The sequence below is a fragment of the Cygnus olor genome, chromosome 1, assembly GCF_009769625.2.
Source record: "Cygnus olor isolate bCygOlo1 chromosome 1, bCygOlo1.pri.v2, whole genome shotgun sequence".
Taxonomy (NCBI): domain Eukaryota; kingdom Metazoa; phylum Chordata; class Aves; order Anseriformes; family Anatidae; genus Cygnus; species Cygnus olor.
The window spans coordinates 75,278,216-75,303,228 of record NC_049169.1 but is presented as its reverse complement, the minus strand read 5'-3'; the positions used below and the strand labels follow the sequence as shown (position 1 = coordinate 75,303,228).

The 25,013-nt window shown below is 37.4% G+C and overlaps 1 protein-coding gene across 18 annotated transcripts in view; it reads right to left on the bottom strand.

Moving 5' to 3' along the window:
• The window catches only part of PACSIN2 (protein kinase C and casein kinase substrate in neurons 2), a 55,742-nt gene that overhangs the window by 1,995 nt on the left and 28,734 nt on the right, over positions 1 to 25,013 (bottom strand). For 6 of the 18 annotated variants that reach the window (XM_040545057.1, XM_040545061.1, XM_040545060.1 and 3 more), the window contains exons 3-10: positions 14,224 to 14,380; positions 13,238 to 13,473; positions 12,423 to 12,578; positions 11,174 to 11,349; positions 8,264 to 8,384; positions 6,067 to 6,191; positions 5,294 to 5,410; positions 4,151 to 4,347 (exon numbers count right to left, since the gene is read on the bottom strand). In XM_040545057.1, coding sequence (XP_040400991.1) covers positions 4,151 to 4,347; positions 5,294 to 5,410; positions 6,067 to 6,191; positions 8,264 to 8,384; positions 11,174 to 11,349; positions 12,423 to 12,578; positions 13,238 to 13,473; positions 14,224 to 14,380 — 1,285 coding nt within the window. Of the gene's footprint in view, positions 1 to 4,150; positions 4,348 to 5,293; positions 5,411 to 6,066; positions 6,192 to 7,309; positions 7,316 to 8,263; positions 8,385 to 11,173; positions 11,350 to 12,422; positions 12,579 to 13,237; positions 13,474 to 14,223; positions 14,381 to 25,013 lie in introns of all 18 variants that reach the window. The other 12 variants (XM_040545063.1, XM_040545066.1, XM_040545065.1 and 9 more) reach the window with 5 other exon arrangements.

Genomic DNA, 25,013 nt, shown 5'->3' with positions numbered 1-25,013 from the left:
CCCCAGTTTCAAGAAAACGGGGAAGGGAGCTACTTTGAAAGTAAAACATTACACTAATACAATTTCAAGAATAGCATTTCAAATACAATAAAAGAATGCAACTTTTTTCAACTTACATATGGTGTTATTTCACTACAAGATCCAAGGTTCCCTTATATCTAAAGGTGTGAGCAGTCAAAAGATAGTTGTGGATAGTAGAATTACCTCTAAGCAAAAAGAATAATCTTACACTGATGACTCAACAAAACATCAGCACAAGTGAAATGTTTCATTAGGCTTACTGTCAATAAATACTAGTGTAAGAGTTGGTGGAACATAAGGAGTAAGAGATGTTACAAAATTAAGAAGTGGCAGTAAAATTCTCTTAAACTATAACTGAAGCTTTTCAGTACATCACTACTAGGCTGTGATGCTGGAAGATTTAAAAGAAACTAACACCTTACTCTTTGCAACATCTCTCCTCGTCTTTTTAAGAGATAAATATTGGGATAGAACTTCTTTTACTGCTCTAGCTTTATATTGCTGGAAGATGATGTAGAGTTCTAGCTCAAAAAAAGGTAACTCAGTTTGATTCCTAACTTAAACAGCAAGAGCTAACACTGATTATTCATCCAGACATTTATGAACTATAAATGTAACCTCTTTTTGACCACCATGCATGTCCAATCTTCTACATTCTCACTCAAGAAATACTTAGATATTACAATGTCTGTAGACTCCAAGATCCTATCTATAAACAAATGAAGGTCCACCATGAAAAAAAAAGGCCACACCACCTAAGAATTATTTCCCCACATGCAACTTATTTGCGTCTAATTATTTCTCTGCATACAACAGATTTGTGTTTCATCTTAGTAAGCAAAAGAAAATATATGCTGACGATATTAACCAGTCCCTAATGGCTATAAATACATAAAGTACTATGGAAGTCTTAGAATTATTTTGAACAAAAACTAGCCTAAGGAATATATATATATTTTTATGTTAGAAATGGATGAACTTCATATATCTTCTATAGTTGCCCTGTTAGTTATAAAAGGTTAAAGCTTCATTTCCTCTAGTTTGCAGATCTACCAGATAACAAATAAAAGAATGCTATGAACAAATATTTAGCATTGTAGACTGTACTGTAGTTGGCTTATGGAGACGTTTTACATTTTTTTCACTATTTCTAGCCATGCAGAATGAGAGAGTGTACAATTCCAAACTTCCTTGCCACTTCTATTAAGTGTATTTTAAAATGAAAACAATGCCAAATCAAATCCATGCCACATTGGCAGTAAGCATCCATGCAATTGCACTTGTATTGTGATGACAAGTTGCACTTGTACAACTCGGACTTGGAAATTTAGTGAAGTTGGAGGTCTGTTGAAACACTGCCACTTTTGACAATTACCTGCACAACAGAGTTACAACAAAGTCTTTACAACTACAATAAAAATAGTGTGTACACTATCATGTTTTGATAACATTGCATGGTTTATATTTGCTGTAGCTATTTATTCTCAATCATGGCAGAGAGCTAGACATACACTAGACAGTTATGTCCCATGCAGTTATGCAACTGTAAAGGCTCTCCAAAGTATGGATAGTAATTTCTGCTCTTTGGAAGCCTACCACAGCTGTTTGCAAAGGAAAAAAAATATATGAAGTAATCCACTAATAAAAAGGTTAGTTTCAAACCTTCAAAAAAATGTATTTGAGGGATGCCACACAGTGCATATATGCTACGGCATTTGCCTAGAAGTGATCATAAAGGCTGCGTAGGCAAATTTCTTGAATACTCAAGGAAATCTGATTGGAAAATATCCACATACATTTAAATAGATCTGCAAAATGAATTAATCATCCTCTGCTGACAGCTGCTCAGGAGTCTAGGCATAGTCCACACAGGAACAAAGGAATAGATTACATTTTAAAGTGGCTCCTGCCTGACAGTGTGCGGTTTTTTTACTTAGTTTATTGTACGTTCAGTGTCTACATAGTCACACTAATACTTATGTGTAAAAACTATGTAAGTTTGCCTATAGTAATTCTGTAATTCAGCTTCTGTAAGGGGACTCACAGCCTAGCATGATCCCTTTCTTCTGATTGATGTAGTCATATACTTTGGTGTTATAAAGTACTTTAATGTTCTTCCTTCAAAGGTATTAAGCTATTTCTAAGTTAAGCCTACAAACACCTCTTACAGTTCACACATGCTGTACTTTATTTGTACAGACACTCCCCCCCCCGTTGAGAACCACATGGTTTAAGTGGTTTAATACAAGTCACATAGCCAGTACAGAATGTCTAACTTTGTATTTAACCATTACATCTGTGTGTACAAACATTGCCTAGTTCTGCCATGGAAAGGCTCATTACTGTAAGCCTTTGGAATGCCAGATTGACTTTACAGACACCATACATATATTTCAAGATTAGCTTATTTCCATCCCCTGCTGAGAAAAAATAAGCAGTTGAAGTCTACAGAATGAAGAATAATTTTAGCTTCTGTGTATTCCAGAGAAAGCTCCAGATGTTTTGTTACTACTGTCCTTCTGTCAGGGTATAATTTAACAAAGTTAAAGGTCAAACCAACCCATTCCTCCTCTTTGGAAGTCCACATATTACTTGTCTATGAAAAAAGAAAAGCCGTAAGTAGAGAGTTTCATTATTAAAAGAGGAGGGAAGACTGAAAGGACGGAGTATCACCAGGGCTCTGGGGTTTTATGATTTGTTTTTATAAACAATCTGCATTTGTATTCAGTTTTGAGCATTACCTTTCTCCATAAGCAAAATGAAAGTTTAACAGTTCATTGATCACATTAATTGACTACATCATTGACTTGTTTACTATACTGACTTTCAGCTGCAACATCTAAGACCCATTGCAGATGGTACAGAGTAGCATAATTCTTATGAATGCTGAAGTGGAACAAAAAGTTTTCTCAGACCTTTCAACACTTGAATCCGGTTTGTCCTCTACAAGTACGTCAGTCATTACATGAGAAAAAAAGTAAGCAACAAGCAAAGGAGAAGAGACATGATTGATTAGATTGCCTCTCTCATTTTCACAAACCAAAGTTCTGTTTTTGTTAATCTACTCATGCAATCTTATTCTGACTTCCTGTTTAGCAAACTTTTAATGTGCAGTTCTAGGCAAGACAGTAGTACAACTGCCTGTTACGAGGTCAAAAGGTATAGATTTCACCTTCCACCACTAGAGGGTACTGCCTTCGGGCTGGACAGACTGAAAAACTTGAAGTTTCCTATTTCTGTGCTCAGAAAGATGCTCAGGCACTTGCTCGGCACACAACTTCTGGAGGAACTAGCCCATACAAACTGGAGGCAGCAGCATCCACGGCATGCAACCACCACAACCTTTTGCCAACTTTGTATTGTGGAAACATACTATCACTTGTGTGTCTCTCCTCACACAAGACTTGTCACTTGTATGCCTCTGTTCTGTTCTCTCAACTGCAGCAAGGAGGTAAAATGCAAAGAAAGGAACAGACTTTAAAGCTCAAGGGAAACAAAACGTCACCCCAAGAAAGGAGATGTCTAAGTCAGTGTACTCTAACATAATGCAAAACTGGATAAATGCAGTAGAGCTACCACGCTTAGATACACCAGAGGGAGTGAAAGGAAAAAATTCTGTCCATGATTAAGTTTTCAACTAAAACAAACAAACAAAAAACACATCAGCAATGTTGGAAATTGGAGGCCAAAAAGGGAGTACTTCCAGTTGATTAGATATTATTTATTGTTTTAAGATTTGGTGCTGTAATCTTTTCTTTTAAAAAAAGAACTTTGGGGCCAGCATCTGTGCACAGCTAAAAGCAACAGCTGCTACTATCACCAACTAAGAAAAGAAGGAGATGAGATTACCAGTTCTGCAGCTCACCATTTTGTTTAACACAAAGACAGTAGGAAGGGAGTATACCAAACAGATATACCTATACCTTCCAAACAGATTAGAATTCAGTACTTCCAAATACAGGATACCAAGAAGCGCTATCAGGAAGAGTGGGGGTTAGATAGGATCCTGTAAGTGAAGTTGTACATTCAGAGAGACAAGTGACTTCAGAAAATAAATGCTGAAGAGAAAAACTCCTTATTTGTCCCATTTCTTCTTTTGAAATGCTTTAAGCAAATGCTGCACGCTTACCAGCTTTAAAGCTGAGTTCATCTTGCTCTTGGCCCTCATAGTCATAGAGGGCACGCACTCTCACTTCCATTGCAGGAGAAGTATCTTCATCAAATGGATTGGTGTCTCCATTTGCATCAGTGGAAGAGAAAGGATTGTTGGACTCTTCATCGGACCAATCTGTGGGGTAGCTTTGGTTTTTTTCATAGCTGCTAACACTAAAAACAATTTTTAAGTTACTTTTTCTGCCCTTGATTAGGAGATTAGAAATACCCCAAGATATCAGTTCCCCTAGTTAAGCTTAAACTTCTCTATAAAGCCCTGTTCTGAAACTTTATTTTTATCTTATCTACCTTTAGCTGGCAATGCCTTAATCAAAAATAAGAAGTAAAGCCACATTCTTACAATACATTTTAAAAGTTAAAAAAAGGGAAAAGGAAAAAAGTGAAGGACAATTTTCCCATAAACTCCAAGAACTTCTCTAACAAGAAACTTGTAGAATCCACGGAGTTATTTATTCTAGAAAAGTAAAAGCTATTCAGATATTAGATGAGAACAATTAGGTATTTAAATTGCTTTGTAGAATCTCCCATATCTCTATGGACCCCTACAGTAGCTTTTAACTTTTTGTATGTTGCAATCGCCAATATAAAAGCTTCATTATAGAGCAACAATTTGATTGTTTAAAAAGTGTTCGATGTTGAGCATGCACATGCCATTTAAGACAGTAATACGATATCCCTAGGTAGGCATACTGAAGCAACAGGCAGCTGTTTGAGAAAGTCCTAAACAAAAAGAAAGCAATCATAAAAGACGACTTGTTCAGCAAGAGAACACAGCAGTAAAGCTCCAGAAAGCAAAGTACTTTCATTAGAAAACCCATCAACTTCAACATTTTATAGGACTGGTAAAGGAAGGAAAAAAGCAACAGTAGTTCTGTTAGGAACTGCCAATAACCCCAGTAGTTTCAAACCAAAGAAGATCAAGGCAACAGATGTGGCATCTCTTAGGAAAAACAAGTTAAGTTACAGTGTTGTGCTTACACAACCTCTTAAAAGGACTTCATGCACCAACTAGCATAGCATTACAGAAACCAAAAATTGAAAACCCTGGATAGAGAAAGTGCAAGTGTGGAAACAATTAAAAAAACAACATTTCACCAACTTTTTGATCTTATTGTCCTCCTTTTCACTGACAGTACTCGCAGTATCTTCTTCATCTTCAAAGGGATTGTAACTTGATTGTACTGACTGCACTGTGTTACTCTGGACACTAAGACTGCTAATTTGGAAAAGAAAGAGCATTATGGTGACCCTATCTGTTTAAGAGTAAACACACTGTCACTGGTGTCCCACTAAGTAGTTTCTTAGCAGGCCCCTTCTCCAGTCGAAAAACAAAGAACAAAAAAAACACAATCCATCAAGTGTAGTGAAAGATCCAAGAAAGTTCTGTAAGTCTCACATATGATACATTCCTCCAGAACTAGAATTTCTGTTGTGGACCACAATTTTTTTTTTCTTACTGCCTGCAATAAAAGGCAGTGCTATTTTTCTATCCAGTTTCATTACTTTCTGAGGAAGCTGATGTTAACAGTTATGTATTAATGACATCCAGAATTGTGAAGTGACTACACATTTTTTAGACTAAGATTTCAAAGTAAAATGTCATTTCTAGAGATGGGAAAATAGCAACAGACTAACTCCCAGATTAACTACAGAGTTCAGTTACTCGTGTAATTTGGTTTCTTATAATTCACAGTGGAAAGAGAAATGTAAAATAGAGAATAATTCCGAAAATATTTTGTGAGCTGCAGAAAGCTGTTTTAAAAATGCTCACAGGTGAGTAATGTTTAGTTGTACACTGGCTTTTTGATCCTGTGTAGCTTATCATCTTAAACAGTCCTTTCTGTTTAGTCTTTTTAGGCATGAAAAAAATACCTGCTATGTTTGTTAGGCTGGGAAACTTGATCTCCTGTCTGATTAATACCAGTCAGAGTCACTCCATCAGAAGCCTTCTTCTTTTCTCTTCTACTGAGAGTGCGATTCAGATCTGCAGACCACTCCTAATAATGAATGCAAAAAGTGATTGAGAAACTTAATTGAACAAGTAATTATCATATTTAATTTTTCAGACTGAGTTATGGAACATACATTAATACATATGGCTGTACAAATAGTTATTGTAAGGATAAGTCACTCTAAATGTTTCTATAATAGTTCTCATCCATTCTAGCAATGCTAGGATACCTGTGCTACTCACAAATACCAGAGTGACCTGTACTTCCCTGCTTAGCATTCTGAACACCTTGAAAAGACTTAAAATACCAGACATCTGACAGACAACTGGAGAAGTCTAAGGAATTGGTCAGTGCAGCTCTTTCAAAGTGGTACCAAGAGCATTTACTGTTTCAAATAATGCCAAGACATCTGGCTTTAAAAGGTAAACCTCACATTTAATTTTAAAAAGCATTACAATCTACTTTACGTCACAGGTTTACTTCTCAAGAAGTGCTCCAGGACTGACCTATGAAGGAGCTTATTTTTAAAGTCATTGCATATAACTTCTCTTGTCCCTGAAACGTGAACAAATACTTAAGGTACTGCACTCTAGATCTAGTAAACTTATTGTCCTTAAAAGCCATCCAAAAAAAGTCAAGGCTCAAATCAACACAACTGTTGACAAAATTTGTGATGTCATTTGTTAAGCATCCTCTCCTTGATGTTCTGAAACATTCAGAAGTTTCAGAAGGCAAATGGACAGGCATGATGAGATCTGAACACAACTTATACCATTCAAGTCAAACTAGGCTGCACACCAACATAAAACAGGCACCAGAGAACTAACTGGACACAAGTAAACATCCTACACTTAGACATGTTTCATATTCAGAAGCCTTAATAAGTTTCAAAAAAGTGTCAGGAGATATTTGCAATGCAAAAAATAACCTGTGAAATATTAAGAAAAAATAAAGATTTTGCGAGATGCTGTTACTGGTTTATACATGTAGCATGGTCAGTCTTAAGTGATTTCTGACCAACTTTTCAAAGGCACCTTATTATTTTAACCTCATACAAATACGTATTGGATTTCTGAGTCACCGCAATTTAAAGATTATTGACCTAAGTATATTTGCAGTTTATAATGCAGTTTCACATTTGATCATGACTTTGTTTTACTTACTTCATCCTTGTAGCATGTAAATGAAAAAACACTTGATTAGAAAAATAGTAACAACAGAATTTCATGTGCTAATTACAACATTTGTGAAAAAGCATGGTATTTCCCCACACAGAAATAACTGTAGTTCAGTGCTTCAGGCAAAGAAATTCTTCAGTACTGGTATGAGTTTTCTTCCCCAAACCTTCAAATCTGAAGTTATTCAATGTTTAAAAGTGATATTTTCCATTACATTAAAAAGGGAATACTTTATACTCCATAATTGAGGTTTCCACTCCATTAACTTAATGCCCAGAAATTATTTCAATTAACCCCGTGATTCTTGTCAGAAATTCATTCCAATTCCAGCCTTTCAATACTCCACTAGTATAATCTGCACTGATACATTTTGATACTTGTTTCTCCTAAGTTGAGTTAGCAAAACATTCCTCAAAAGCTTTATTTCTTCTGCAAATGGTATTCAGCAATAAAATAACTAACTGGTGCAAGGTGGAACTTTTTTTTTTAATAATGGTATTGGAAAAAATAGTTAAAGGCTTCAAAGTTTTCAGAACTGAAGTATTTAAACTATTTCAATAGTCTTTGCTGCCTACTTGACCATTAAGTGATAACAAGATTCAAAATTGAAGTGTGACAGTATGAAGGGAGAATCACATATACAGATGTCAAAGGTACAGCAACTAAAACATGGGTTACTAATGACTTCAGCTTCCAAAAAAAAATATCTGTTTTTCACCCTTTTCTCTTTAAACAGGTATTTGATACAATCACCTCCAAGAGTGGAGGCTGTGAGGACTCCAATGGAAATAAAGAAAAGAAAAATTGTTAGGGCTTGTAAAAACAACAAAATTCACTGCTGTAAATCTGAATCTAAGAGTTTCACCAGAAAGGAGTGTGACAAAAAGCAAGGACATAAAAACCAGACATAAGTCTGGGCTTTCATTACTCTGATCTTACCTCAAACTGAGGCCAATTCATTGACATCCCTGGACCTTGATTAGCTCTAAACCACCGCAAGTCTTCAACAGCATCTGCTGTTTTGATGTTCTGTTCCAGTTCACGGTAGATATTTTTGTAACTGCAAAACAAATTTGTCTTCAAATTTAGTACACCATTTAGAAACACAGTGAATCCTCTAACCATATAAAATAAAAAAAGTTCAAAGTTCACAACAGTATTGAAAAAAATTACAGCAAGACATTTTAAAAGCTCTGTAGGACAAGCTATTAACTGCCTGTAAAAAAGGAACAGTCTAACAAGTAAACTTGCTAAAAGTTCACTGAAAGAAAATCCTTATTTGCAAGATTTAAGTATTACTACTGTTTTGTAAAGCAACTTAATTAGCTGTCAGTAAGATTTAAGTAGGAATGTATCGAAACATCAAATGTCAATCTTGAAGTTTCTTGAATTTAAAGGCTTGTCTACACAACAGTAGAAACTGTTTTTGTGCTACATTTACATTCTGTAAAACTCAGTTCTTAATTCAATTAGAATTATGATTCATTATGAAAATAAAAGTATCAAACCTGAAGCAGAGAGAAATGCGTTTTAATAACGCATAAGAAAGCGTCTATTTTTTATACCTGCTAATGGCTTTTACTGTTTTAGGTACTCTGATTTTAATTATACTATTTACTTAAAATATCAAACACTATAAAAAAGAACCTTGCTACTTCTACCCATCTTTTAGTCTAATTGTTCTTTGTTAAATTGAATTCTTGTAACTATAAATTATTTATAGAATAGAAGCCACGTTACAGATACAATTTTGATACTAAACCATGCATGTGATATATTTGCTCTACAGGCTATGACTACATATACAACTCCCCTCCCCCTTTTTATTTTATTTTTTTGAAACAAAAGGACTAATATGGTGCAATATGGAACCCACACAGTATAAAGAGGTCTTAACATCTACAATGCTTAAATATGACACAAAATTAGCAGTCTATCCTCAAGCTAGAGGGAATTTATGGAAATCCTTCCAGGTCAAGTCACACAAAATCTAGACTTAGAATTCATTAGTGCTACATTGTCAAGAAGTCAAAATATGTCTTAAAACGTATTACCAAACTTGTAAATTTCTATATTTTGACTGCTTTAACATGTATGCAGTATCTTTGACTACAGTGGAGCTTCTCTGAATGTATTTAAGCAATGGAGAGACATGCATTTTGACAAAGGGAATTAATTTGTTTGAATGACTCACTAGCCATCAGTTAACCCAAATCAACAACTAACTGGACATCTACAGTCACAGAAAACAGGACAGGACTACTTTCTGGACTGTGCTCTTCAGCTTTATTAGTCTGTCTTAAAGTTAAAACACAAACCTCCTTCTAAGAGTTTATTCTACACTTATCATCTCTTTATACGCAAAGAGACCAAGATAGCGAAATAAACAGTTATGGTTGCTTTGTCTCTAGTTTTATCCTAATAGTTCCTTTCCTTGTTTTCACCTTACTAACTTACCGTAAGACACCACACCCAAATCTCCCAAGTACCTTAAAAGGAAAACCACTGCCTGTCCACTTGCTCACCTTCTGTAATTTTCCCCACCCTGCCTTTTTAAGTTAATCACTTCTCATTTATTTCTGATCTGTAGTTTGTTTCAATCCAATTAAACTGAATTCAAATGGATGACAATCCTATCTTCTCTCAAAGGAGAAAAAGAAACTGCATTCAACAGTAAGAACTTTGAAGCAAACCAAAATGATAATAATGCTAAAATAAATGATCTTGCCCTTACCTATTGCTAGGTATATATATTCTTGCCCCTATATCACCCCTTTCTTTGTGCCAGCACGAACATTTGTGGGGCTGCATACCAAGTCAACTTAAAACACTGATCAGAATATCATTCAGAACAAACCAGATTCTTTCTGCTCTAGGTTACCTTGACCAGCTCATTAATTCCCATTGGATGGACTACTATATGAGTTCTGTCACCACTAGAAGACAGAGTAGAAATAAGCAGCTAGCCAAGAGTACACTTTTTTCCTTTTAAATTAAGTGCCAACTTAGACTACACATGAAAAATTGCTATTACAAGTGGGATGTAAATTCCACTACTGTTGCAACATTTGCTGCAAGTACTCCAGCAGCTTACCTCTCAAATGCAAGACAACACAAAATCATAACTGCTGTCTTGCTGACAGATAAGTATTTTTGTATCAGAGTGGCCTGTAACAGTTGATTACATGCTACATGGTCTGACAAAATAAACTTCATGAGCTCTGGTTTGAGTACCGTAGCAGAAGTTTAGATCTCTTGGAATTCAGGGAGGAAGGTCCAGGCAGAAAATAAAGTACAAGGCATGCTTTACACATACTACAGTATAAAAAGCTGACTTTGAAATTAAGTTCAGTGATGGTCAGCCAATGGATCTTTAACACTTCTACAAGTTAAGATAATTCCTGTATTACTTTAGACTGAGCTCTTGCATTTTAACAGTAGATGTGTTTTCATTAGGAAACTCATGCTACACTAATTTTACATATTACACTAATAAAATCTAGTTTGTTCTCCAATACACATTCAAGACATAACACAACAAAACTCTCCTTTCCCAACCTTCGATCCACTTTTTTTAAGCTCTGAATCCTTTCACATTGGCACACATTTGATTATGAAAATACATCAAGGATGAGGACTTACCAGTTCACCTAATAAAGTTAAATAAGACTAGCAAATGCTAGGGATAGATGCAAGTCTGATCGTGGACAAAACAAAGAAGGTCCACTTACACTATAAGCAAATTGAAGCAACAAAAGTAGAAACAATTCAGGTTTTAAACTTATCTACTTGGTGTATGGAATATTTTTTGCTCATTAGTGTTAATTTTAAGGTCTTACACAGTTTTACCTTGCAATATTAGACAAGTCAAGATGTTTTTGAACTTCCAGTAACACTTCTCGAAAGAAACGTAAGCGTTTTTCCTCAAACTGCTGACACTGTTCAAATACCTGCTCCATGTTTTCCATATACTGAGGTGTCGCACTATCTAATTCTTTAAGTGATTTTTCATACTTTTCTTTTGTCTGGGGAGGGAGGGAAAGAGGGAAAAAAGAAATTAATTAGCAATACTTTTTATTACCATCCTACAAGACTCAATATAGTAATGGACAAGGCCTAGACTAGAAGATCCCAAACTGCATTCTCTTTTTATAACCACAATCTGTGTTGGATCCCAATGAGAATTATCTAACAAAATTACAAAACAATTACAACAGAGTTCTAGGCCTCCTCTCTGGCTTTTCAAAAGAAACCATGACAAATGTTAATGTAACACTAAAGATAAAAAACAAAGGAGGTACAGAGTACAACAGAGTACGCAATTTTTCAAGTTACAGGTCTTATTTAAAGATCTCCAAACAAATTCAGAATGTTAGCATTTCCCCTTCAGCAATTTACATAGTACACTGAGAGGTATGAAGAGAATACTGTTGTATACATCCCTGTGAACATAAAATCACATACCCTGTGAGCTCTATTAAACTGAACCTCAAACTTTACACTAATTCACAGCAACAGTCCAGAAACATGAATTAAAAGATCCCACCCAACATAACATCAGCCTTCCAGATCACAGAGCAGCATCTCAAAGGGAAAAGCTTTTTTTTTTTTTTTTAAAAGTCAAGAGTCACATAGGACAAAGCTCTAGGCAGAAGCCTGCTAGAGAGATAAGCCAAACTGGGCAATGGAAAAGCATTCCCACAAGTGTATTTACTTTTATTTAAATGGATTATATCAGCTTACTTTCTTCAAAAAAAAATTATTCTGCAGTCAAGACCAACAACAATTTCAGATGTCATCAAGCTATAAGCATCTATCTTCACAGCCTCTCAAATGAAATAACTCAATCCTCACTAGTAAATAAGTAGAATAACACAGTGAAAATCCAGGAGTTATACTTCCTTCCCTACTCAAAGTACTTATGTGAAACAGAGGTAATGTATTATCCATTCTTTACAGAAGAACTTATCAATGACACATGGGAGAAAACTCTTAAATATCGGTATAGGATCATAACTGAAAGTGTGCTGCACTGTGGTTTGCAGCACATTCAGGAGAAAAAAAGCTTAGATATGCACAAGCTATAGATTAAATATACCTTTAGTACATCTTGTTTGCTTCTCTCCACTTTGTCTTGTAATTTCTTAAGTTGTTCAGGATTTAGTGCTGGATCAGCTTTGCTATTTGTCTCTCTGGATATAGCCAGTTTCTCCTCTTTACAGGCCGCATGGTATGCTTTCTTTGCAGCTTCCACCTAAAAAGAAGATTTCAATCTCTGCATCTGGAACACTTTATAAAACAATAATCATGTTGCAATGAAGAAAGTGGGAGGTTTTGTTTCAGGATGTTTTTTCGTTTTCGGGAAACTTTTCATTTAGACCAAAGAATGAACACTACACAAGAATCAATAGAAGGAAACTGTAGTACTTAGCAATCAACATTCTTTCACCATACAAGAAATGTCACTCATACAAGCTTAGAGAAGTGAAGAAATACTCAAGAAAAGGTTTACAAAAAGTCCCAAATAGAACTTTTTTCCTCATGCCCATGTACTCCTGCGCTCCCCTTCTTCTACAAACCTGTTATTTAAGAATAATGTTGTTGCATGACAAGGAGAAAACCCACATTTTTCCCTTGCTCATTTCTTCGAGCAATTTGCAACTTCTCAACGCACATGATATTGTTAAAATTATAACTTAAATTCCACTTTTTCCAGATTTTCACTGAAGTCACCAAGATTAGATTAAGAGAGACCAAAAGAAAATATTTATTTTCAGAAGAGGACAGAAAACAAGAGATCTTTTTGAGAAAGGAGGGTCCAGCAGAGAGAACAGGGAGCTTACTCCCTTATAAAGATTTGAGACGTTAATATACTGTAACACAGGATATCTAATACATAATCTACTGCTGTACCTCTTTCAGCTTTTTTGCCCAGGGTTTCTGAGCTTTCCTAAATCCATCTTCTGCTTCTTTGGTTTCCTTAAATCCTCCCATCATTTGCTTATGAAAGGCTTCCTTCTGCCAGTTCTTGATTTTTTCAAAGTCTTCATTCATCAGTGAACCTTTTACTTCTAGATGTAGTTCACTCACTTTTTCAGCTTCTGACATAAAAGCACACCAAGCCCTTTCTACTGTTCCATACTGTGGGCCTAAACACAACAGAAAGTGTCATTCTCAGTAACCATCACCCACATGGAACTTATATTCCCAAGAAACTACCTGGAGCTATTGACTTATATTCACTTCAAAACAGTAATTCCTAGATATTGATGTAAATCTAGAAAAGGGATCTAGTTCAGACAAAATTATATTAGAATATTACAAGTTTTTCCTTCAGAATAAATAATATTCATTTAGCCTGGCCTGCATCTCCCTATACTATGATTCTCAGTATTACACCTATTAGCTCCTCGTTGAGCTGCCTTCAATTTCTCAACATACTTTTTGAAGTATGGATAACCAGAAAAAGACAAACTAATTCAGAATAATTAAAATGGTATCAGATTAGCCTTCCATTAAAACAATACTTATCTCTTCTATTACTTTCTCCCAACAACAACTTATTATGCAGACAACTTTTCAGAGTTCTCTACCATTATTTACCTAGAAACAGCTACTACTTTAAAAACAAATCTATTCGGATATCTCAACACTGGAAGCAAGATTCATCTGCTTCAGTAAGAAATAAGCAAACTAGAAAAGGAGCAGGGTTTTTGTCTTTTTGCTGTTGTTTTGTTTTTAATCCAGAAAAGCTTAATCTTGGAAAGATTCATTTGTTATGCTACTGAGCCTTTTGAAAAGGCTCCATTAGAGGCTACAAATTTCTACTTTGCACTTACCAAAACATTCAGAAACTTTTTTCATTTAAGATTTCAGAATTCAAAATTAGAATGCATTACCTTTTTCCACAAGCTGTTTCCATCTTTTTGCCCATTCTGTAAGTTGCTGAGCATAGCCCTTCTCTATTCGTGCCCGTTCATGAATACAATTCATGAGATCATTGCAAAGTCTGTGACCATCATCAATTCGTTTTACTGTGCGCTTGTAATTTCCAACCTATAAAGAGACAAACATTTAGCAATTCCTGCTTGAAACATCTGAAAGCAAGATAAATCTCTGATTAACACACATACTGTTACCTACAAATAAGATAATCTAGCAGGAATTCATCAATTACAGCATACAGTACTTTCAATTAATCTTAAAACCTAACTGCTTTGGATAAGATACTGAAGACAAGTTGAAAAATAATCTGCCCAAAAGATGCTGGAAGCCCCTTGCAAGAACACCACAAAAGCCACAAGTTATCCTGAAAAAAAAAATTACTAAAAGTGAAAGCTAGCTATTCAGTGGACAGTTTAGTCAGCAATGCAACAATGGCATTACAAAAGAAGTTACATGTTATTAGTTCTGCAATGTAATTATGGGTAGTTGTTACAATAGTCATTAAGCAATTGTTCTGCATTATTATTGCTTGGCAGTGTTTTAGATAATCAAGATACTTAAATACATTATTTCCCTCTTCTATGCTTATTGCTGAGTATCTAATAACTTAATTTTATATTCTGCTTAATTAATTTTAAAAGATTAATAAAACTGTAGAGACATGCAACGGAGTATCATAAAATCTTTATCAAACATTAGCGCTTTTGTTTTCCAATAATGTAGTACTGAAAAACACATCCACTGTGTTTTATATGTGCATATATACACTATGCTGCATATACAGGAGAGATCAGATGTGCCCTGCATTACAGCTGTGCTTCAGTGCCAATGAGCTAGGTAGCAAGTAGTTCTAAATTCTACAGTAGGCTTCTATGTGGTCTCAATGCTGATAGCAGTGACTTGGAGTTCCCAGACCTACCATTAACAAGAAACTTTTAGAGAGAGAAAGCACATAGGTGTTCAATGTACAAGCAACAAAGACATACGGATATGGAGGAAAATGTACAATATATAATGAACATTCATTATATAAATGAACACCCATTCATTCGTGTGTATACCAACAAGATATCCTCAATCTAGGTTATGGGGAAAAAAGCCCGACACTGAGGACAAGGTAATATTTCCACTGATTTCAAGGTCATTCAGGTTGGCTTTTGTAAACATTAAAGACGACATAAAAACCTCAGGTAAGAATTTGCACAGCCTATTAAATATTACAGTCAATTTCTTATCAGCCCTAACCACCAGACTGAAAAAATATAGATTAGCAGTAAGGTAGTAGGTCAACCATTCAAATACTTAAAGTGTGTTTGTCGTTTTCACATTCGAATCACATCCTATTCGCATCTTAAATACAGGAACACATCCAACTTTCAGGTTCACATTTATGAATAATTTTGTCAGCAGATGTACATGCAAGCCATCCACTTCAGAAAAGCTCCTTGAAGTACACAGGAGAAAATTCTAATATTCTTAAAAGAAGAAAAACTATATTAAATGCTGGAAAAATAAGTGGGGCTTTATCACTATGCCAATAAATGCAGACATACTTTAGGCCACAAATATATTGTCAAGATTCCTTGTCAGAGCTGCAAAAAAAAAAAATGAAAAAAATCCCAAAGCAATCAACCACAGGACAACAATTCCTGTAGACACTGGCCTCAAAGCATTCATTCAGGCATTTTTTGGACTACAACCATTTCAACAGACCAAAGAAACTTTGGTAGCATCTAAGGAAAGTGTTAGTTAGCAGTCATTGATTTGTCTTAATCCTGTCAAAAAGTACCCTCTCCTTTTGGGGGTGGGAGAGGGAGAAGGGAGCAGGAGGGTGAAGACTTAAATTGTAATACAGTTGAAGACAACAAGCTACCAGCATCACAAAGAAGCTGGTATCAAAATCATCAGACAGTGTCGAAACACATTTAATCTATTAACAAGAATGTATGAAAAGTAACCTCTTATTTTCAGGGGAAACAGCAACTGAGAAATCAGTAGTTTCAGACTAATACCATACACTAACAAATATCGTATACATGTGTAATCAAAGCATTTAGAAACTTAACTACCTCAAATACTACTTTCTATAGTGTTTGTGATAGGAGGGACAAATCATTCATCTGCTTAAAATGACTCCAGATGTAGGTTGACACCCAAGCAGACTTAAAACAGGTTACACTAATTTGGCAGAACTACTGAAAGCCTTATAGTAGCATTAATTTGTGTCTTGCTACATGCCCAGGGATTTATGTCTCTAGCAGGAACATTCCTTGTCATAAATTTTCACTTCTAAATTAGCATTTTAAATGCTGCTGCTGCTGGCTGCTCCATGGTATTTTTAATGTTTTCATTTTGAGTTGTCTGAGCAAATTCTAACCACATGGTAATATACAACAGTTGCCAAATTTCAGGCAGCATGCAGAGAAATGAATTCAGTTTACCTATCACAGTCCACTCACTACTCAGCCTTTTGTCGCATGAGGCCACTTTGAAAGAGCTGCATGCAGACCAGAGATGCTTCACCCACACCACCACTTCACCTGAGGAGGACTGAAGGAACTAGCACCACAGTTTAAAACAAGGCCTACAATACTAGAGAATAATCTTGTACTTCAAAGAAGGCCTTCTATATTAATATTTTCAAACCAAACCCCAAATGTTCAAACTACTACTACGTAAATCACGTTAAGGCATCCTATTCAAATTCCATGCCCCATGAGGTTAGCTAGTTTGGGAAACACAACATTTTTCTGTAAATTGTCTCATGACACAGAATGTAAGTTATATACTTGTCATTTCACATTTTTAAAACCTAGTGATTTATTAATATTTAAAACATATGAAGCATCAGCTAATCTCCCTAGTTTATTCCCTCCCTCTTTAGAGAAATATTTACAAGGCAAAACTTGCTTCTCAGACCCTGATTCCTAGTCACCAAATAAGTTTTCATTGACTTTAAACCAATGTCCTCAAGCAGGCATTTAAAAACCGTTATTTAACATACTAAAATTTTGGTTCTCTTTCTTTCATAAATTCAGTTAGCTACCAGTTTCCCCTTTTCCACTACAAATAATACTCCAAGCTTTGCTACTAATAAAATCCAGGTGATTCTATTTTGTGCCCCACGTCATCTCTTACAGACACTGCAAATGCCTTCAGATCTTCATTCTGCTTAGGTAGAAAATATTCCTTCTCACTGTGATATTTCCTCTCAGATACGATCACAGCACTCAAAGTCATCTCAAATCTTCTCTCAAAGCTAAGATTTTGAGAATCTGCCACAGCCAGAGAAAGAACACGCAGTGATCAGACATTTAGCATCGTACAGCTAGCAGTGCAGTCACCTTTCCTTTGTGACCACCCAGGTACTAATGTAGCCAACCACTGGTACTGATATGACAAATGTGGGAATATTTAAGAGCTTACAGCCTCAGTATTTTACAATTTCACAGCACTCATGACTCTCCCTCTGTGTTAAATTATTTAGGCACCTTTACCACAACTAATAGACTTTGTGGTGTTGTATGTGGTGGTGTTTTTATTTTTAAAGCATATTCATAGACCAGGATAAAATTGCACCAAGAGTTAAACACACTTAGTAGGTTTTTCTGGTACACTGAATGAAAAAAATGAAAAATAAGGGTATTTTAATTTGTCAGCAACACAGAAAGTGGCAAACATTCAGCTATTGCTAAATTCCAGTCAATTAATTCCAGCATATTATAGTAATTGCTATAACCACTACTATAGGAGTTTCAAATGCCTGAAGTAAGATTTGATGTTAGCTCTTCTTCCAGACTTGCCTAGCTTATCCATAACTAGTCAGCCTTTATAAACTGGAACCATTTGAAAGAAAATCAATTTCCTTACCTCTGAAGTCACCATAGCATATAATAAGTTGTTTTGTTTTTGTTTTCATGTTTGTTTTGTGTTTGGTTGGTGTTGATGGTTGGTTGGTTTTACTAGCAAAAATTCAGAGGCAAGAAATGCACGATGACGAGCTTTGAAGGCTTAGTCAAACCCACACCTACCAATGGTCAGTATGGGGACACACTATTTCCAACATTCCTGTCAACCACGAGTATAAATCAGGAAGTTTTCAAACACTTCAACCACTATTAACTTTTATAATACTCAGTGCCATAGCATATATTCTTCCTCAAAATGAACACACAAAACAGAGATTAAAGGCACATTTTGAAACTCTGTACAAGATTGTCATGTCTGCCTTGAACCTCTGTGTGGATTCAAAATGGTTTTTGCACATAAACAGAATGACCTTGGTGCATAATTAGCACATACATAGCTTGAGTACCTATATAAGCTCTATCTTTGTGTATGTAAGTTCTGAAAGTTTACCAATGTAAATTCATCACTGGACGCAAGAAAAAAAATCTGAGGAAGCTCTTAAGCTCTTTAAGATCTTAAAGGCTACTGACTTTAGATATCTGTGAGCTTAAGAGCTCACAGTATCAGTAAGCAAATAGCTGGCAATATAAATGGAAAACATTATGTTACTCCATGCTAGAAGGAAAAAAAATGCATATAGAAGATATGACAGCAATCTACTGTTATAGAGTTCAAGTGTTTTTAAAACAGAAGAGCAAAACAGAAGTGTCTCCTACAGTAGAAGTGTTCAGTAACAAGTAACTGAAATCCCTCAACATCAAAACATCTTTTTAACATTCCAGAGAAGTTAGTTGTTTTTTTGTGTTTTTTTTTTGTGTGTGTGTGTTTTTTTTTTTTTTTGGGGGGGGGGGGTGGGGGGGGGGGTGGCAGGGCTCCTCCCTCTTAAATTCTCCTGTGCATCTAGCATGTGCACCCCCTCCAGAAATAATTCACACAGATGCTGGCTGACAGCAGTAGACACAAAGCAGAGACATCAGGAACACCCAAACCGGCAGGACCAAGACCATCTCAGCAGGCTGTTTATAATGCAGTTTGTCAGAGGGATCAGCTGTCTGCTACACAGTGTTTGGGGCTTTTTTCTTCCTTTTTTTTTTTTGGAGGACAGGAGAGGAGGAGACACCAACAAGAATGCACATGGTGGCCAAATTTGACCCACCCATACTATATTGGGGACCAACTTCTCCTTTCTGAAACAGTGGAAGGTCTTTCCTTGCTAGTGGCTATCTCGAAACAAACAAACATACACTTCAGACTGCTATGGAAGTGATGTGCTTAGCACCTCAAAATGCACACCAGGTCCTGTCCTCCAAGGGAATTCACCATAGGCCTGAGTTTCTAGAGCTAATGCCAGTCACTCTTTCAGCAGTTGTTTAGAATGCCCGTTTTTGTCTAGACTAGTACATGTTTTCACAGCACAGATAAACAACCCTGCAATAAATGGAGAGGTCTTCCATATTGTTGATGCTAGCAGAAAATAAGAATAAGGACTCGTACCTTGGGTATAGGTGGCACTGTCAACGAAGAACCTGTGTATCATTAAAAATAATGATTTCTACAGGCTGTAGCTGTACTTTTAGATGCCTTACCTTGCAAGATATGCATACACTTCTACTTTGATCTCTAGAAATGCTTATTCATCACTTTTCTAACCTTCATGGGTATTTAAGTGAATAATAGCATTGGTCGCAACTTGCTCAAGGCATTCTTCTTTTAATATGACCACAACAGTGATAAGAAGGCATAAGGCTGGGGCTTGATTAACAAAATGCATCATAAAATTAGCATTCCATTTATTATAACAAATTCTTTCATGTAGATTGTAATGCTGCTTGAGTAGAACAAGACCAATAGGGTTGTCTGTTTCTTGTGTCTTACTAAAACAACTTAGCATGTTGGAACATGCTAGTTTATTTCTCACAATATATTGATTGGATGCAAGGAAGTGGTATAAATGATTATGACAAACTGAGATGTACTTATAACAGCCATGCAAATGCTGAGAGTCCATATGACAGGTGGAAAAAAATCTAAAGGGTTTCAGATTGAACGCTGGGTTCCAAATTCCCCACTTTCCCTTGGGAAAGTTGCTGCCATCAGCAGTAAGCTTTAATTTACTGCCATCAGCAGTAACCTTTAATTATCCAAAGCATGCTACTCTTTAAGCTAAGTAAGACAGATGAAGGAATTTCTTCTTGAAGCGTATCAACAAGATTCCTCCGTGTTAAAATTTCTGTACCCAGAGCACCATGAGTTCAGCCAAATACATCAAGGTACACTGAAACTGGTCAGATAGAATGAAAATGAGGTTTCCATTTCTTAAGTAATACCAGGCATTACTAGAACTGGAACTTTGATGAAATCATTCTGTGGCAAATACCTCTCAATTATCTCTCAGAGTATCTTTTCCTTATTATTTTGCAATTCCTTGCTCTCTAAGCAAGCTTACGTGCAAGTATGTACAAAATTCTGCCTCCTAAAATACTTTTATCTGTTGAACACTTGGAAGAATTAGGCGGGGGGGTTGGGAGGGTGCGGGTCCTTTTCAATAGACCAGATCCTTCTCCTGCCAGGAAACAAAAACCCAGGCTGAAAGTTTAGCTAACCAATAAGTTTCCTCAATTTAATTGTGAAAGCTGCTATTTCTAATTCATGATACAGAAAGGTATTTCTGAACCCCAATTTTTTTTCAGTTATACCATCTGTTCTTATATTGCAAAAATTAAAGAAACCAAACACTTAGATCCAGAAAACTGATTAAGAACAAAAAGTGTTATTTCCTAAAGACTACATTGCATGAAATTTCTGTCAAAGGCAATGCCAAAAACCATGAAAGCGGTTTACCAATATTTCAATAAGCATAATTCTTATCAGCTCAACAGAACATCAACATTCAAGAAATGAAAGTGGTTGAGTTTCCAAGATATACAACAAGCAAAAACATGGCTTTCACAGTAAGTTCTTATGGTATGTCCCACACCTTGCCACCTCACTTTTTCCTATGTGTCTTTCAAGAAAAAGAAGCGTTTTGCAGCACACTCCAAAGGTAAATAAATTTGAGATGTTTTGGAGTACAAGGGAACAAAGATCCCCATGTCTGTCTCTTCTGTGCCATGGCCAGGTTTAAATACATGTGCTGCTTCCAGCTGTGGCAGTAAAACACAGCAGGGTGACTTAAACTGCAGGCTAAGTCTTCAAAAACAGATGAAAAAAACTGTCATGTCAAACACCTTAAAAATTTATTTCTGGTGAAATAGGGTGCACATGACAAGTCCGCGTTAATGATACAACTTCCAAAAGGATTAAGAACTCGGTAATCCTTGTTATGAAGCATGAAGTACTGAGGCTACCATTCCAGAGACACTGCATCTTTTCTAATCAAGTCAGACAAAAAGCATTGACCAGAGCAGTTTATTTAACCAGCTGGAAAAAAACTAAGACTGGAATTCAAAGTTGCAATTTTCAGAAATAAAATAACTGACTTGAAAGGTATCAAAAAACATGTTTATTCTCTCAAACTACACTGACTTTAAATTCATCACACATAGAACACGTGAAGGTCAAGATTTGCTACCATGTCAGTCCTTCCTGTTAATAGCTTAGTATTACTAAGTATTACTAATAGTATTACTAATCATTACTACAAAATGATTTATCACATTATTTATAATTAAAGCACTCTTTTTCACAGTTAGTTCAAAGTATCTTAAGTGTATCCATAAAAGCTCCATCTCTGCAGAATGCCAGGGATGTCATATCACACATTTTCAATCCTCCACATAGTTACATGGACATTTAGGCACAACTACTATGTGCTTTCAGCTATACATATAGCATTTTATGACAACCTGCTGTGCAACAACAAAAACATTGTTTTCTGCTTTGCTTTAAGAAAAACTAAAACACCATCAGTGGTGATATTTCAAGCACTAACCAACTATAAAACTTTAATTGCCTCCTTCATGTTTCAAAAAAAAATCCCTCAGATACCACTTAGTTTCAACACATTGACATTTCAAACCTTTAGTCACTTTGCAAAAATAATGACAAAGCCTTTACATCCATAATAAGAACACAACCATCTTTTAAAAATAAATATATCAGCATTTGTAGCCAAAACCAAACTTGTCAGACCTAGATTCTTAGGACAAAGCCTTAAGTTTAACAGCATAAAGCAGAGGAATAGGCAAATAATGCTTTCCTGCATAATTCAATACTCAAAACTCCAGAAACCATGAAAATTATCCACATACACACTTTTTTCCTAAACTGCCAAAAGCTTACTATGAGGAAGAATGCATCTTTCCCCTTTGAAAAAATTGCCTACTTGTTCTAGTCAATAGAGCTATTCTTCCGGGGGAGAAGGCAATGGCCCAACTGAAGTGCATCTACACTAATGCACGCAGCATGGGTAACAAACAAGAGGAGCTGGAAGCCATCGTGCAGCAGGCAGGCTATGACTTGGTTGCCATCAGGGAAACGTGGTGGGACCACTCTCATGACTAGAGTGCTGCAATGTCCGGCTATAGGCTCTTCAGAAGGGACAGGCAGCACAGAAGAGGGGGTGGTGTGGCTCTCTATATTAGAGAGTGTTTTGATGTTGTGGAACTTGAGGCTGGGAATGATAAGGTTGAGTCCCTATGGGTTAGGATCAGCGGGAAGGCCAACAAGGCAAGCATCCTGGTGGGGGTCTGTCATAGACTGCCAAACCAGGATGAGGAGTTCTACAGGCAGCTGGCAGAAGTTGTGAAATCGTCAATGCTTGTTCTCATGGGGGACTTAAACTTCCCAGACATATCCTGGAAGCATAACACAGCCCAGAGAAAGCAGTCTAGGAGGTTTCTGGAGAGCGTGGAAGATAGCTTCCTGACACAGCTGGTTAGAGAGCCTACCAGGGGAGGTGCCTCACTAGACCTTCTGTTCACAAACAGTGACGGACTGGTGGGAGATGTGGTGGTTGGGAGCTGTCTTGGGCAGAGTGACCACGAAATGGTTCAGTTCTCTATTCTTGGCGAAGTCAGGAAGGGGACCAGTAAAACCGCTGTATTGGACTTCCAGAGGGCTGACTTTGAGCTGTTCAGGACACTGGTTGGCAGAGTCCCTTGGGAGGTGGTTCTGAAGGGCAGAGGAGTCCAGGAAGGCTGGGCACTCTTCAAGAAGGAAATCTTAAGGGCTCAGGAGCTGTCTGTCCCCACGCGCCCAAAGACGAGCCGGCGCGGAAGAAGACCAGCCTGGCTGAACAGAGAGTCATGGCTCGAGCTTAGGAGAAAAAAGAGGGTTTATAATCTTTGGAAAAGAGGACGGGCCACTCACGAGGACTATAAGGATGTTGCGAGGCTGTGCAGGGACAAAATTAGAAAGGCGAAAGCTCATCTGGAGCTCAATCTGGCTACTGCCATTAAGGATAACAAAAAGTGTTTTTACAGATACATCAACACAAAAAGGAGGACTAAGGAGAATCTCTATCCTTTACTGGATGCGGGGGGAAACTTAGTTACAAAAGATGAGGAAAAGGCTGAGGCGCTTAATGCCTTCTTTGCCTCAGTCTTCAGTCTTTAGAACCAGTTGTTCTCTGGATACCCAGTACCCTGAACTGGTGGAAGGGGATGGGGAGCAGGATGTGGCCCTCACTATCCACGAGGAAACGGTTAGCGACCTGCTACAACACTTGGATGTACGCAAGTCGATGGGGCCGGATGGGATCCACCCGAGGGTACTGAGCGAACTGGTGGAGGAACTGGCCAAGCCGCTTTCCATCATTTATCAGCAGTCCTGGCTATCAGGGGAGGTCCCAGTTGACTGGCGGCTAGCAAACGTGACGCCCATCTACAAGAAGGGCCAGAGGGTAGACCCGGGGAGCTATAGGCCTGTTAGTTTGACCTCAGTGCCAGGGAAGCTCATGGAGCACATTGTCTTGAGTGTCATCACGCGGCACTTGCAGGGCAACCAGGCGATCAGACCCAGTCAGCACGGGTTTATGAAAGGCAGTTCCTGCTTGACGAACCTGATCTCCTTCTATGACAAAGTGACACGCTTGGTGGATGAGGGGAAGGCTGTGGATGTGGTCTACCTTGATTTCAGTAAGGCTTTTGATACCATTTCCCACAACATTCTCCTCAAGAAACTGGCTGCTCGTGGCTTGGACTGGCGTACGCTTCGTTGCGTTAAAAACTGGCTGGATAGCCGGGCCCAAAGAGCTGTGGTGAATGGAGTTAAATCCAGTTGGAGGCTGGTCACTAGTGGAGTACCCCAGGGCTCAGTACTAGGGCCAGTCCTCTTTAATATCTTTATCGATGATCTGGATGATGGGATTGAGTGCACCCTCAGTAAGTTTGCAGATGACACCAAGTTAGGTGCGTGTGTTGATCTGCTGGAGGGTAGGAAGGCTCTGCAGGAGGATCTGGATAGGCTGGACCGATGGGCTGAGGTCAACTGCATGAAGCTCAACAAGGCCAAGCGCCGGGTCCTGCACCTGGGGCACAACAACCCCAAGCAGTGCTACAAGGCTGGGAGATGAGTGGCTGGAAAGCTGCCTGGCGGAGAAGGACCTGGGAGTACTGGTTGATAGGCGGCTGAATATGAGCCAGCAGTGTGCTCAGGTGGCCAAGAAGGCCAACAGCATCCTGGCTTGCATAAGAAGCAGTGTGGCCAGCAGGTCTAAGGAGGTGATTGTCCCCCTGTACTCGGCTCTGGTGAGGCCGCACCTCCAGTACTGTGTTCAGTTTTGGGCCCCTCGCTACAAGAAGGACATGGAGGTGCTCAAGAGAGTCCAGAGAAGGGCAACGAAGCTGGTGAGGGGTCTGGAGAACAAGTCTTACGAGGAGCAGCTGAGGGAGCT